Source organism: Podarcis tiliguerta (genome assembly GCF_965153285.1).
Source record: "Podarcis tiliguerta genome assembly, chromosome: 8".
In the NCBI taxonomy this organism is placed as follows: Eukaryota; Metazoa; Chordata; class Lepidosauria; order Squamata; family Lacertidae; genus Podarcis; species Podarcis tiliguerta.
In genome coordinates this window covers 41,972,969-41,985,056 of record NC_139541.1, presented here as the reverse complement: position 1 = coordinate 41,985,056, position 12,088 = coordinate 41,972,969, and the positions used below count along the sequence as shown (strand labels likewise).

The window sequence follows — 12,088 nt, the reverse complement described above, 5'->3', positions numbered from 1 at the left end:
TCTCCCACCTTTCTTGTACCAGCAAGACACAGATGGAGTCTGTAAATTGGAGGGAAATAAAGGCAACAGTCCTAATACCACAATAAATGAGACAAGAACAAATTCTGCTGATTTGAGTTATCATCCTCATTTAATTGTGGAACAGAGGAGCTGAAACTTCTTTATTAGTTATAACTTGCTGAAAGCTGCCAAATCACACCCTCCCCTTATGCCTCATTCATGCCAAACACCTAACTGATGCCAATTGTTATTTGCCTAGGAATAGAGTTTTTCCCCCTAGGCAATACGAAGGCTATAGAAAGATATGGCAGAAGTGGAATCCTAGGAACAGAAATGATGCAGGCTAAAGGACGGAGCAAGATTGTCAATGTGAGACAGACCAACCTGGCTTTGTGGCGCTTTTAACCTTTTCTGCAAATCCCAAGCTGTCCAGATTTCACACTCCTGAAAAGTACAATGCAAGGCAGGCAAGTTTAGTGTATATAAAATAGCCCCCCACCCAACCCTCCTGCTGGTGGTTCTCAGTTTCTGGCACTACACATTTTTGCATCTGCACCAGCTGCCAGCTATATAACTGTTGCTGGAAATAGCCGGTTTCCTGCATACTCAGCATTTGGCTTTTCCTATGTGAACCATTAGAACACTGGGCACTTACATGAGAGTTTACAAGGGTGAAAGGTGAAAAGGGGACAACCCAAACGTGCAAGAGTTTTTACGTCACTTTATCTCACTGGAAACACCAGCTCTACCAACCAAGGAGCCATGATGGGGCTTGCTTGGCCCTGTGCTGAATCGCTTGCACCTCCTCAGATGGCTGTTCTGCTGCTTCAAGTTACAAGCCTGTCTTCTGTGCTCATTTGTGTGAGCTGCCATCATGCAGAATCACCAGCCACTGACTCAGTGCTCTTGTGTTGGTGACTTGGAGAGTGGCACAGCAGTTCTTTGGTCTAGGGCTGTATTTTGTGCGTTCTCTAGAGTTTGTTCCAGAGCTTGTTGCAACTCTTCTTCCATTTCTGCTTTTGGCTTTGCCTCTGTGGGTTCCTTGTTCCTTCCTTGGCGTGGAGTGCCTGCAAGAAAATCCACAACCATCCTATCAGCATAATACCAGTGGCCTTCTTTACTGCCTGCAATGAGAACCTGGGCTCCTTTGGAAGGAAGGAAGGGATATAAATTAATTCAACCAACCAACCAACCAACCAACCAAAGAGTCCAGCAGGGTCAGATTAAAGGCTCATCTGTGTTCTTTTCCCACAGTGGCCAAACTGATGCTTATGGGAAGCTCAGAAATGGAACATGAAAGCAGTAATACTCTCTGATGTTCCTCAGGAACTGCCTCTGCTATGGAAAGTATTGTGATTAGTACCCACTAGAACACAACACTGAAAAAGAAGTCAGATTTGGAAAATGTGAATGCAGAACATTTTATACTTAATGTAGCATCAAACATCTCTTAGATACTGCTGTCCAAAAAACAGGTGTTCATGGGGTGGGGTTGGATTATTGGCTCCTCTGTGGTAAGTGCTAGGAAATTATACCACTTGTGCCGCAATCAACAGAAGTTGAGCAATAAAGTTTGGAACCAACTTGGGAAGTTTTTATAGAAAAGTATTAAATCTGTCTATGGGGGGAAACACTGTATACTTTTTTTGGGAGGGGCGGCTGTCCTTACTTGGTGAGTCAGATGGTGTAGATGTCCCAGGCTCCAACAAGGACTTGGGCTTAATCTTCCATTTCACAATTGGGGAGCGCTGCAGACAAAGAGGAAGCTTTGCATCTGTAGGGAATAAAAGTCAGGTGAACCAGATTGAGAAAGAGGCCTGCTGCAGTTGAGATAGATAATGAGGCTGGCAGCTCTGTAAAATGTCACTAAGTACATTCTGTGTGTAATATTTAAGGATCACTGTACACAGTGCTCCAGCAGATGCTGTTCTGTTCTAGAGCTCTTGGCAGTGATAAGGCTTGGTGGTTTTTTTCTATCACAGTTCTGACATGCATAACCTCTTATCTTGTCCAATGGTCTTTTATACGAATGAATGTTTCACTGACCTTTCTGATTGCCTTATTTATTTTCTCCCTTTTTAATACCTGAGGCCCAGTGCCTATTTTAGAAAAAACTAACCCTTGCCTTCTGCTGACAGCATTTTGAGACTACTATCTAACCAGTTCCCCACACTTTGAAGTGTTGAAGACACTGTCCTACACAGTTCCCAAAGCACCACAAAACCTAACACTGGTACCTTGTATATTAATTCACCTGACTTACTTTTACTTCTAAATAGGTGGCAGGGATGAAGGCCAATCTCACTGAATCAGTGCTTAGTGGAAGAAAAAGCAATATAAGTCTAAAACGTTGACAGTTGTTTCTTGTTAACAAATCCAAAATGAAATGAGACTGGGAGAAGGGGATTATCTGAAAAGCACCCCAGGGTGCATGGAAGCAGTGTTTTTGCTTCTTGCAAGAGCCACCTAGACAGTAAATTCATTCTTTAGATCATGATTTGCACTCTGAAAGAATGCTGTGCTCTGCATGTTTACTTACGGTGCAGCTCTGCTGCACAGGCCTGGTCCCTGAGCTGTTCTTCGTGAACAGACATGGCCCTCCGGTTTGCCACAGGCTTCAGACGAGATTTGGGTTTGAGTTGATTGTCTGAAAGATAGAGGGTAGGGTTATATGCTATTCAAGCAGGCCTTGACAAATTTCAGGCGTATTCTGGGAGCAGCCACACAGAAAGTAGGTTTTGCTGTTAAGCCATATCTCCTCCAGATTTGGCCAGCCTCTCAGTGGCAAGCTACAAGCTTTGGATTAATTAGCTACATCCCATGCAATGTTCCAAGAAATACAAGTTTGCTGAGACAGCCAGATTACACTTTCCTTCTCCCTTGTTCCAAATGAACATAATAGCAAATTGAGACATAGAGAAAACTTGCTTCATTGTGCTTTGGCCTCTGGGATGTTGGCAGAGAAGCAAGCAGCAAGATTTTGGGAAGTAGATTTCAATACTGGAGCCCCACTAGTACTGGAATCTACTGAACATACCTCCAGCAATCACGTTTACGTCAGCATATGAATTCTGTAGCTCGGAAAATGCTCGTCCTTCTCCAGCATTGCTAGTCCTCCGCATAGGAAGAGGGCCTGCTGTGCTTCTCCCAATCCTGGGCAAACTGCTGCTCCAGCTCTCTTTTGCTTTCTGCTCTCTTGGGCTGGCTGGCTCTTGTACGGCAAAAGCTCTTCTTGGTGAAGAGCTGAGTTCTGAACACTTGCCCTTGAGCTCTACATTTAGTTGCTTCCCAAGAGCTTTCCAGGATAGTCTCCCCTCACTGGATCCTCCACTGGGTTCTGTACCTGTTCTGCCAGCAGCATCAGCAGGACCTAGCCGCACGGAGGGATCTGCAATACAGCACCGCATGCTATCAAGTGGACAGGCATTCACACACACACACACACACACACACACACACACACCTTACATGCTTGATCAGTTCTTCTGGGATGATTCTGCATCTCCAAATCATTTATTTATTCCCTCTTTCTACCATTATTATTACTTTTTTACATTTTCATCCTGTTCTTCCTTCACATTGCTCAAGGCAGCATGCATGGCTCACCCTCTGATTTTATTTTCACAACAAGCCTTTGAGGTTGGTTATGGTGAGGTTTATTGAGTAAGCTTGATGACCGTGTGGAACTTTGGATGACATTCTCCCCAATCCTAATACATTAAATGTCACTACACCACACTGGAACTCTATGGGCAAATGACTTCCTGACATAAACCCCCAAAGATACCCCAAGTGCCATATCTTCAAGCAAAACCTGGAGGCACGTAAAGCAGTTTCATTCGGAACACTATTTTTTAAAAACATAAATTGTGATGTGGCCTACCCCATCAGTACATAAATGCATTCTGTAGAAACTGCTTCAGTTCATCCCTGAGAAATTGCATTAAGCAGCTGTGCTTTTGCTTAGTTCACATAGGACAAAAGTAACTTGAGCCTAATACAGAGGGGCTATAAACTAACGATCTGTTATTCCCCAGCCCAATGTGGGGCTGGGTCAAGAGTTTGTTCTATGACCTCTGATCTATGTTCTTTGAGACTAAGGGCCAAACTAGACATGACATTAAATGTGTCTTTGTACTTATTGTGCATGGTTGTTGTTTTTAATGCAGATAGCAGCCACTGAAAGGGTTTATCATTATTGGGAGCAGGGATGGGGGAGTTTAACCCTTTCTTGCCCCTCTGTGGTTCTGACAAACACTGTTATTCTGAAGCTGTTGTTTGCATTGGGAGGAAATCCCCCATTATCCCATGCCTAGCTTTGGCCCTTGAGCTCTATATGCAAATTGCCATGGCAAGTGCGTGAACAGTTGTAGAGACTGATCTGCTATAGCTAAAGAGTGAAAACTACAGTATTATAAAGCACCATGGAAAAGAAACTCACCAATCTCAAAGCACACCTACCTGTGGACATGGAGTGTGTGCGTGATTTCAAGGGGCAAGGAGGAGATTCTGCTGAACTGTCCACAATATCCCCTAGAAACCAAACAACCACATTCAAGAAGCAGGCCAAAAACAAGCTGTAGAATGTGTTTGGGGGCATGGATTACTGCTGAAGGTCAAAGGGTTATTTATCCAAAGTGCAGCTAAACTTGTAAAAACCTAGATCCTGCTGAATGCAGCTGGAGGCTTATATGATATAATCCTTCCCTGCATGTAGAAAACCAACTAGAACTCTTCTGCTTGACATCTAGTTTTCTACATGTATGGGATTTTTTTTGTATGGAGCATAGTCTGGAGGCAACCGTAATGAAGCTAAGCAGGTTTAGGTCAGGTCAGTGCCAGGGTGAGATATAGCCTGGGAACCTCATGTATGTATTACTAAATTTTGATAATGGAAAAAGCAACATATGAATGGCATAAATTCCACCAGTGTGAAGTGATAAAGCTCGTGCACAGGTTAACCACTTCATTGAGAACTAGATATCGAACACCATTGCAAGCTCATTATATGTTGCATATTATCTCAAGAGAATTAGTTCTCTGTATGTCAAGAGTTGCAACCTTTTTGGCTCCATGTGCCAGATTCCTTATCACAGGCCAAATTTGATATACGAGTGGGGTTAGTCACATGTCAAAATCCCTTGCCCATCTATAATTCCCAATCTTGGAGATTTAGAGCTTGGGGCTGCGTGGATAGGTGTCTTACTTTTGCTGATGGAGTGAGAGCAAGAGATCATGCTACACATAATGACAAGCAAGTGCCTTGGCTACATGATCGTGTTTCCTGCTGGGAACAGTGCACCGCCAATGCAGGATTAAACCCTCTCCTGCCCATCAGCAGATGGGCAGGTGGGTGTGATTTGGGGAAAATAGCCTTGTGGGGTAAATGGGACCAAGTTTGGCCTGTAGGCCAGAGGTTCACCACCCCAAATGTCAGGCTGTTGGCGCCTCTGCCAGCAGTATATCCTGCTGGCCCAGCTTGAAATTTGGGAGTCATGCTCTCACAAATCTCCACATCATTGTGGCAGGTTTGCTCTAGTTACTCTCTTAGCATGAAAATACCTTGCTCTTGCTTGCAGAAAGATACCCCCATAGCTCATATTTGAGAAGATCGGAACCATTACATTATAAAATAGAATTTGAAACAGTGAGTTGATGCTAAAATAAATCATTTGTCATTATGTGTAGCATGATCTCTTGCTCTCACTCCATCAGCAAAAGTAAGACACCTATCCACACACCATAGACATAAAAGCCCCGCTCATATACTCTAAAGAATGAAACTTTACTGTCTCTTCCCAACACCTTCTCTACCATCTCCCCACTTCTCTTTCCCCCTCAACCCCACATTGCTTATAACAAAAATATCTCAAATTGACTGCAATTGATCTGTGTGAAAGACTCTACTATTTGAAAATGGAGACACTGAATGTATTCTTGTTACTTATGGAAAATCTTTTAATAAAAACATTTATAAAAAAAGGAATTGCAACATGTTGGTTCCCAACATGATCTTCCTGAATCAGTGAAAACAGCATTGTTGGCTGTAGCTAGCCTTCCTCAGATTTTCTAAGGTTTACAGAGAGCACTTCAATGAAGAAGTTGTAATAAACAAAGCAGTGGTATTGTTGGTTTTCCTTTAACGAAGAAAACAACAAGCAATGAGTGGGTGGAAAGACGCCATGGGCATGAGTTCTGTGTTTTCTCAGGAATATCTCACGTATTATTTCCCTTTCAAGTCCAGTAGATGTCATCAATGCTCAGTGCACAGTCAGAAGCCAAGTGTTTGCAGTTTTCTCTGTGCTTCTCTTTCTAAACGGAGGCATTGAAATGCTTGCTGTTAAAACTGGATAGATTTCCAGGGACCTCTTTTGTGTGCTCCTTAATTCCACATGCCCAAGGGGGCTTTGCACCTGTGATTTTCACACAGCAACCCATTTATGAAGCTAGGGGAGTTTCAAGAGCAGGTTTTTGATGTGGTGTAGTGATAGGAGCACTAAGTGGGTACTGGTTCTTGGGAGCACAGTACAATATTTTGGATTCCAGGGTTGAGGCATCTAGAAATTTGAAACACTTTTCTTGTCCTACAGGAAGGACAAGGTATGGACTGCTCAAGCAATGTAACATAGTGAATAGTAGGAGCAGGGGAGAAGTAGAGTCAGCTGCTACTCACCATCAGAACCAGCTTTCTTAATCTCCCCATCTTTGCTCTGCAAAAGAATGCAAAGAAAAACTCTCAGGGGATAATCCTTTCTGGAAAACACTGTCTCTAGAGTAGCCTACATGAGAAAGGCAAGGAAAAGGAAACCCTACACGAAATGGAGAGGATCTCAGTTTGACTGAAGTTAGAATTAGGATGCTGTTGGGATAGGCCCCAGTGGATATGAGAGGGAGGGTGCCAGTAATGGACAGTTTACATGCAATTTTGTAATACTATTGTTTTCATGGGCAATGGAATATCCCACTACAATCACTTAAGTGTCTATCAGATACCAGGGATTGAACCGTATCTTGGAGATGGAATGGATTAAAAGGCAACTCAATCTGGATTTTTGCCAAAAGAGAGGAACATCTATCCAGTAACTCCCACTACTGAAGAGACTCTGATGTGCATGAGCAAGCCCATTAAGCAACAAACATTTGGGATGTGCATTTCTTTCCATAGAGACTACTTTTGTTGGCATTACAGACTCACGCTAACTATGCATCCTATGCAGGTTTACAAGTACATTCCACTGCGTTCAGTAGGGCTTACCCCCAGGTATGTGTGTACAGAATTGCAGCCTTAGTTATTTTTCCGTTTAAGGCAAAAATAGGCTGCAATTAAGTACCGTGTTTTATTTAAAATTAAACTAATCAAAGCAGGCAAAGAAAATAATCTGCTCAGAACACATTTCATTCCCTAGCTCTCATTACACTTTTAGCTTCTCCCAAAGGAGGCTGCCTGTTCCAAGCAATTCAAAAATTACTATTACTGCTAAAAGACCCACCACCAAAAGCAGCATTGTCCTCACCTGTTTCTTTTTACCTTCAGTGGATAACACCTTCGTGACACCAATCCGATGCAGCATGACATGGACACGTTGTTCAAAGGAGCTGGGCAGTTCACCATCACTCTTCTCAAAAGGCCTCTTCTATAGGACAAAACACATGACAAATCTGGGCTGCAATGCCACTTACTACTTCAGCAAAACAGACTGGGAGCTTTACCTAGCTAGCTAGGCTGTGCATCCTAGCTTGGCTGTGTTGCTAAACCTTACATTTTGTGTGAACCAGTGGTGGGGGTCCTTTCTGAGGTCCTTTATCTGGATACTGCCAGGACAGTCAGGCAAGCTAGCTTTATACCAGGTGCCTTGCACAAGCCACCATCTGCTCTTCACACTCACCCAAACAGTCCACTAGTTAGTAATAGAGTATCCAGTCCCTGTCCCACAGCTGAAATTTCAGTAAGATCCATCTTTCCACCCTACAGCAATCATTGCTATGATGACAAAGAACTTGTACAGCTGCTTCTTGACAGTCATCTGTCTCACTGGGGTTGAGCAGGCAGGGGAGATAAAATAGACAACATCCCCCTGTATAACACCCCCCTCACTACGAAGTAGTCAACAACTACAGGATGCTTCCCTTTCTTGACACATGAACACAACTGGAAGCATGTGTTCTTTGAAGATATCTTGACAGTTGGTCTGTGAACACAACCACCGAAAACTGCAGCTTATGCCTAGCTTTGTTAGGGATAAACCTGTTTTTTCTTCTCCCTAGTGGCATGACCAGTCATCTCTATCATAGGACTCACCATCTTCCATCTTAGGGCTAAACTGAGTGTTCACATTCTTGACTTTAAAAGACCAGATTCATCACATGCAATGTCCCACAGACACGTAATGGAACAGTCTTGCTGAAACTAAGGTGGTCTGGATCTGGTCAGTGTATAAGAGACTGGGAATTCCATGTATGCCTCTTTGAGTTCCATGGTGGAAATAAGATATATTAATTAAATAAATACTGAGCCACACACGAGACAGAAAAGACTTACCTTCTCATGTCTCACACCAAGACCCTCTTCATCTTCGCCTGACAGAAGAATCAGGGACTGGGACTTCCCCTCCCTGGAGTATTTTGGCCTGGCCCTTCGAGCGCTGTCTGGAGTTTGGCTTTGCTCCAGGTAACCTCTGCTCTCCAAAGCCAGCCCTCCTTCCTCAGACTTGCTTAGTGCTTTAGTTGGCTCGCTGGCTTTGCTGGGGGCCCTTAAAATGTCACTAAGCATCAGCTTCCTGCCCCTTGTTGCTGAGGGACTACCCTCGGGCTCTTTCTCTGGCCTGGAACCCCGGCTTGACTTCGGCTTCTTGAAGGCAAAGAAGTGTCCAATTTTCTTTTTCAAGGTCCGAGAACCAGATGGTGTTGTTGGCGTGGCTGCTGTCAGGCAGGATTCCAATGATGCAGGCCTGCAACCAGGAAATAAGAATAGAATTACTTGAGGAGCTGCAGTCATATTGACATCTTGGAATCCTAGTGAATTTTTGTGAATAGGGCACCCTTGGTACAAATATGCCCACAATGAACTCAGTGTATTAAGTGAAGGAAGAACCAGTCAGGTGCCAGCATAATTACCCACTCTGTGACAGAAAATGACAAATGCCTTGTCTGCACAGGTTGAAGATAGCAGTTTTGAATGCTCCCCAACATCAAAACAGAGAACCACAGGAAGTTAACTGCCAATACAATAGTGCCAGTGGAAGCTACTCTGCTTGGGAAAGCATTGGCTCCTTAAATAGCATTAGATAGCATTGCCACTCCATGTTAGGAAACAGCATTTGTGCTCCATTTCAGCACTGAATGTATTCATCATGCGAAACAATCCAATTCTTCATGCAAAATTTGCCCAATAGTTCTGCCTGCTGTGAAAATTGTTAACAAATCTCATTAAACTTTTATCATTGTCATAATATTTGCCTATATCATGGGCTGGCTCCCTGATTTCTACCCCATGGTGCAGAAATGCCCCACCACCTAGTTATTGTTCACTGGTAACGACTGGGTTGAGGAAAACTCTTCACTTACTGTAAATGCTCATGAATCACCTTCTTTGTGAAAAACTCATCTAGCCCTTCATCCAGCCTAGCGATGCTTCTGTCTTCATCATTCTCACGCACAGGAGGCTGCACCTAGGAGAAAGTGCCACAGTCAGAGCGACAGGCAGGAGAAATAAGAAATGGGAGTATGAAATTGAAAAATAATCCACCACCATACAGGCTCTTTACTCTGTTCTCCTTGTTTACACTGCAGACTCAGAGGGTAGAAATCAGCTATGTTGTCTGGCCAGCTATTCAAGCAGCAAATACTGTTTGGGTCTAGAAAACTCTTAACTGAAACTTCACATCATATCACATTACACAAATATGATGAGGGCACACAAATCCTAGCACTGTTGTTAGTACTTGTACCATGTTACACAACAAATACATGCAGTGAGGATGCACTCTTTCTTGCTTGTGAGGTTGTTGCCTCCTGGATATTCTCTGATATCTTTCTTTAGGATTTGGCTCCTCTACAGAAAAGCCTGTTGCTCGGGTATTTAACACCTGGATTTACAGTCACCTTCAGCTCATAAGCAGGCATGACTCAGCCATGGCAAACCCATCAGAAAACAAACATTTTGCTCCCTGCTTTGGGCATCGTGCTGTCTGGCTGACCTTCTAAGAAAGGCCAATTTGCAGTCTTGATCATGATTCACCTTCCAAACATGGAAATCTTGCAACACAGTGGACAAAGTAGAGACAGATCATAATTCTTGGTAACCCCTAAACTGCCCCTCTTTCCATCATCACAGGTTACCAAGAGGCCCAGAAAGCCAAATGGGTGTGAGCATGGTGGGAAGCCACTAAACTGCCTCGCTTTCTGTGCTAGAGCAGGGTCCTGGCATCTTAGGTCCAACACTGCTCTAACTTTCTAGACCATGATTGTTGTGTACACCAGCAGTAAGGGCCAAACTTAATGCATGATGTCAGAATGAATTTCTAGACTGATTGTAAAAAAGGAAAACAGAATTGTTTTCAAAACACGTTTAATAGAAGAACAGCTTACTGTATACTTTACATTTGGAGAAAAAAATGGTGGCAAGCACCAAGCGCAGGATTCTAATCAGAGGAGAATCCAGTTTTCTTTCAGAAGAAACAGAAAAAAAAACAGAAAGGATGATAAGGGCTGGTGTGCCAGTAGGAGGCATGCCTCGCATGACCTTTATTAGGCAAGATGGCATTCTTTTTCTTAACCAATAATATTGAACCTCACCACCTCTTCATCCAGTTCTGATTAACAGCCTTCAATATAATTTTGTTCCAGCTATACCAGTAAATCTTGTTTTTAGACATTAGTAAAATATAGAAAAACTATATAAGAAGGATATTTTAATGCTGCCTTAGCAGGACAGGTCCCAACTTTCTAGACCAGGGGTAGGCAACCTAAGGCCCGGGGGCTGGATGCGGCCCAATCGCCTTCTCAATCCGGACCACGGATGGTCCGGGAATCAGTGTGTTTTTACATGAGTAGAATGTGTGCTTTTATTTAAAATGCATCTCTGGGTTATTTGTGGGGCATAGGAATTTGTTCACCCCCCCCCGAAAAAAATATAGTCCGGCCCACCACATGGTCTGAGGGATGGTGGACGAGCCCATGGCTGAAAAAGGTTGCTGACCCCTGCTCTAGACACATTTATTATAGCATTGCAAAGCTCCTGGAAATGACTGCAGCAGCAGCACAGTTAACAATGTAAGGGTTGAGTTATGTACTGTGCACAGACTTTAACAATCAGCCTCATTAAGCTACATAGAGATTCACACAACCCATATTCACAGCAGATGGAATGGTTTCGAAATGAGGGGGCTGGACTGTGGAAGCTTTCCAGGTACTTTTCCAATTTGTTGGTAGTGCTGGGAACAGTTTTGGAAGCACAATGTAAAGCTCATGTGTTTGGTCAAGGCGTGGGACCAGCAGATAGTTACTGAACAAAAGGTGGTAGGTCTCCACAGTAAATAAATAAAAGTTTGTTTCAACCATAAACCACTACAAAAACAAAATAACTCATTAAAAAGCCACTTGTGGCAAAATGGACTCCATGTACATCTATATGGAAACACATAACTAATCCCCAGGACTAAATACATGAGCCCAAATTTAGAGAATGTTAGTCCCACTCAAGTCCCACTGAAATCAATAAAACAAATTAGTTGCAACTGAATTTATGCTTCATTATTATTAGAGGGACTTTCCTGTAGAAGATGGAAATAGACATAAAGAAGACAGGTCTCTAAAAGTGACCATAGTGTATGACATAGAAATCCATATACATTTTTAGTTTTGCCCAGAACAGTGCAGGCACCACCACTTTTTTATTATCTTGCCATTACTATTTCCAAACATCAAATCAGCCTTCTGTAAATTTGACCAGCGTTCTCAACCTTTCAGCAACCCTGGAAGCAACCTCTCTCTTACAGATTGGATTATGGAGCTACAAAAGAAGTAATAGAACATACCCTAAATGTAATCCAATCCTCACACTTTAAAACTGCAGATTATATGTGCCACA

The 12,088-nt window shown here is 43.1% G+C and overlaps 1 protein-coding gene across 4 annotated transcripts in view; it reads right to left on the bottom strand.

Moving 5' to 3' along the window:
* Positions 1–102: 102 nt before the first annotated feature.
* Positions 103–12,088, bottom strand: part of CARMIL2 (capping protein regulator and myosin 1 linker 2) — a 69,118-nt gene continuing 57,132 nt past the window's right edge. For all 4 annotated transcript variants that reach the window (XM_083452411.1, XM_083452410.1, XM_083452413.1 and 1 more), the window contains 9 exons: positions 9,565–9,668; positions 8,540–8,948; positions 7,515–7,634; positions 6,674–6,710; positions 4,462–4,533; positions 3,038–3,388; positions 2,540–2,647; positions 1,670–1,774; positions 103–1,067 (listed from right to left, as the gene is read on the bottom strand). In XM_083452411.1, the coding sequence (XP_083308537.1) occupies positions 898–1,067; positions 1,670–1,774; positions 2,540–2,647; positions 3,038–3,388; positions 4,462–4,533; positions 6,674–6,710; positions 7,515–7,634; positions 8,540–8,948; positions 9,565–9,668 (1,476 nt within the window). In that variant the 3' untranslated portion in view covers positions 103–897. The remainder of the gene's footprint in view (positions 1,068–1,669; positions 1,775–2,539; positions 2,648–3,037; positions 3,389–4,461; positions 4,534–6,673; positions 6,711–7,514; positions 7,635–8,539; positions 8,949–9,564; positions 9,669–12,088) is intronic.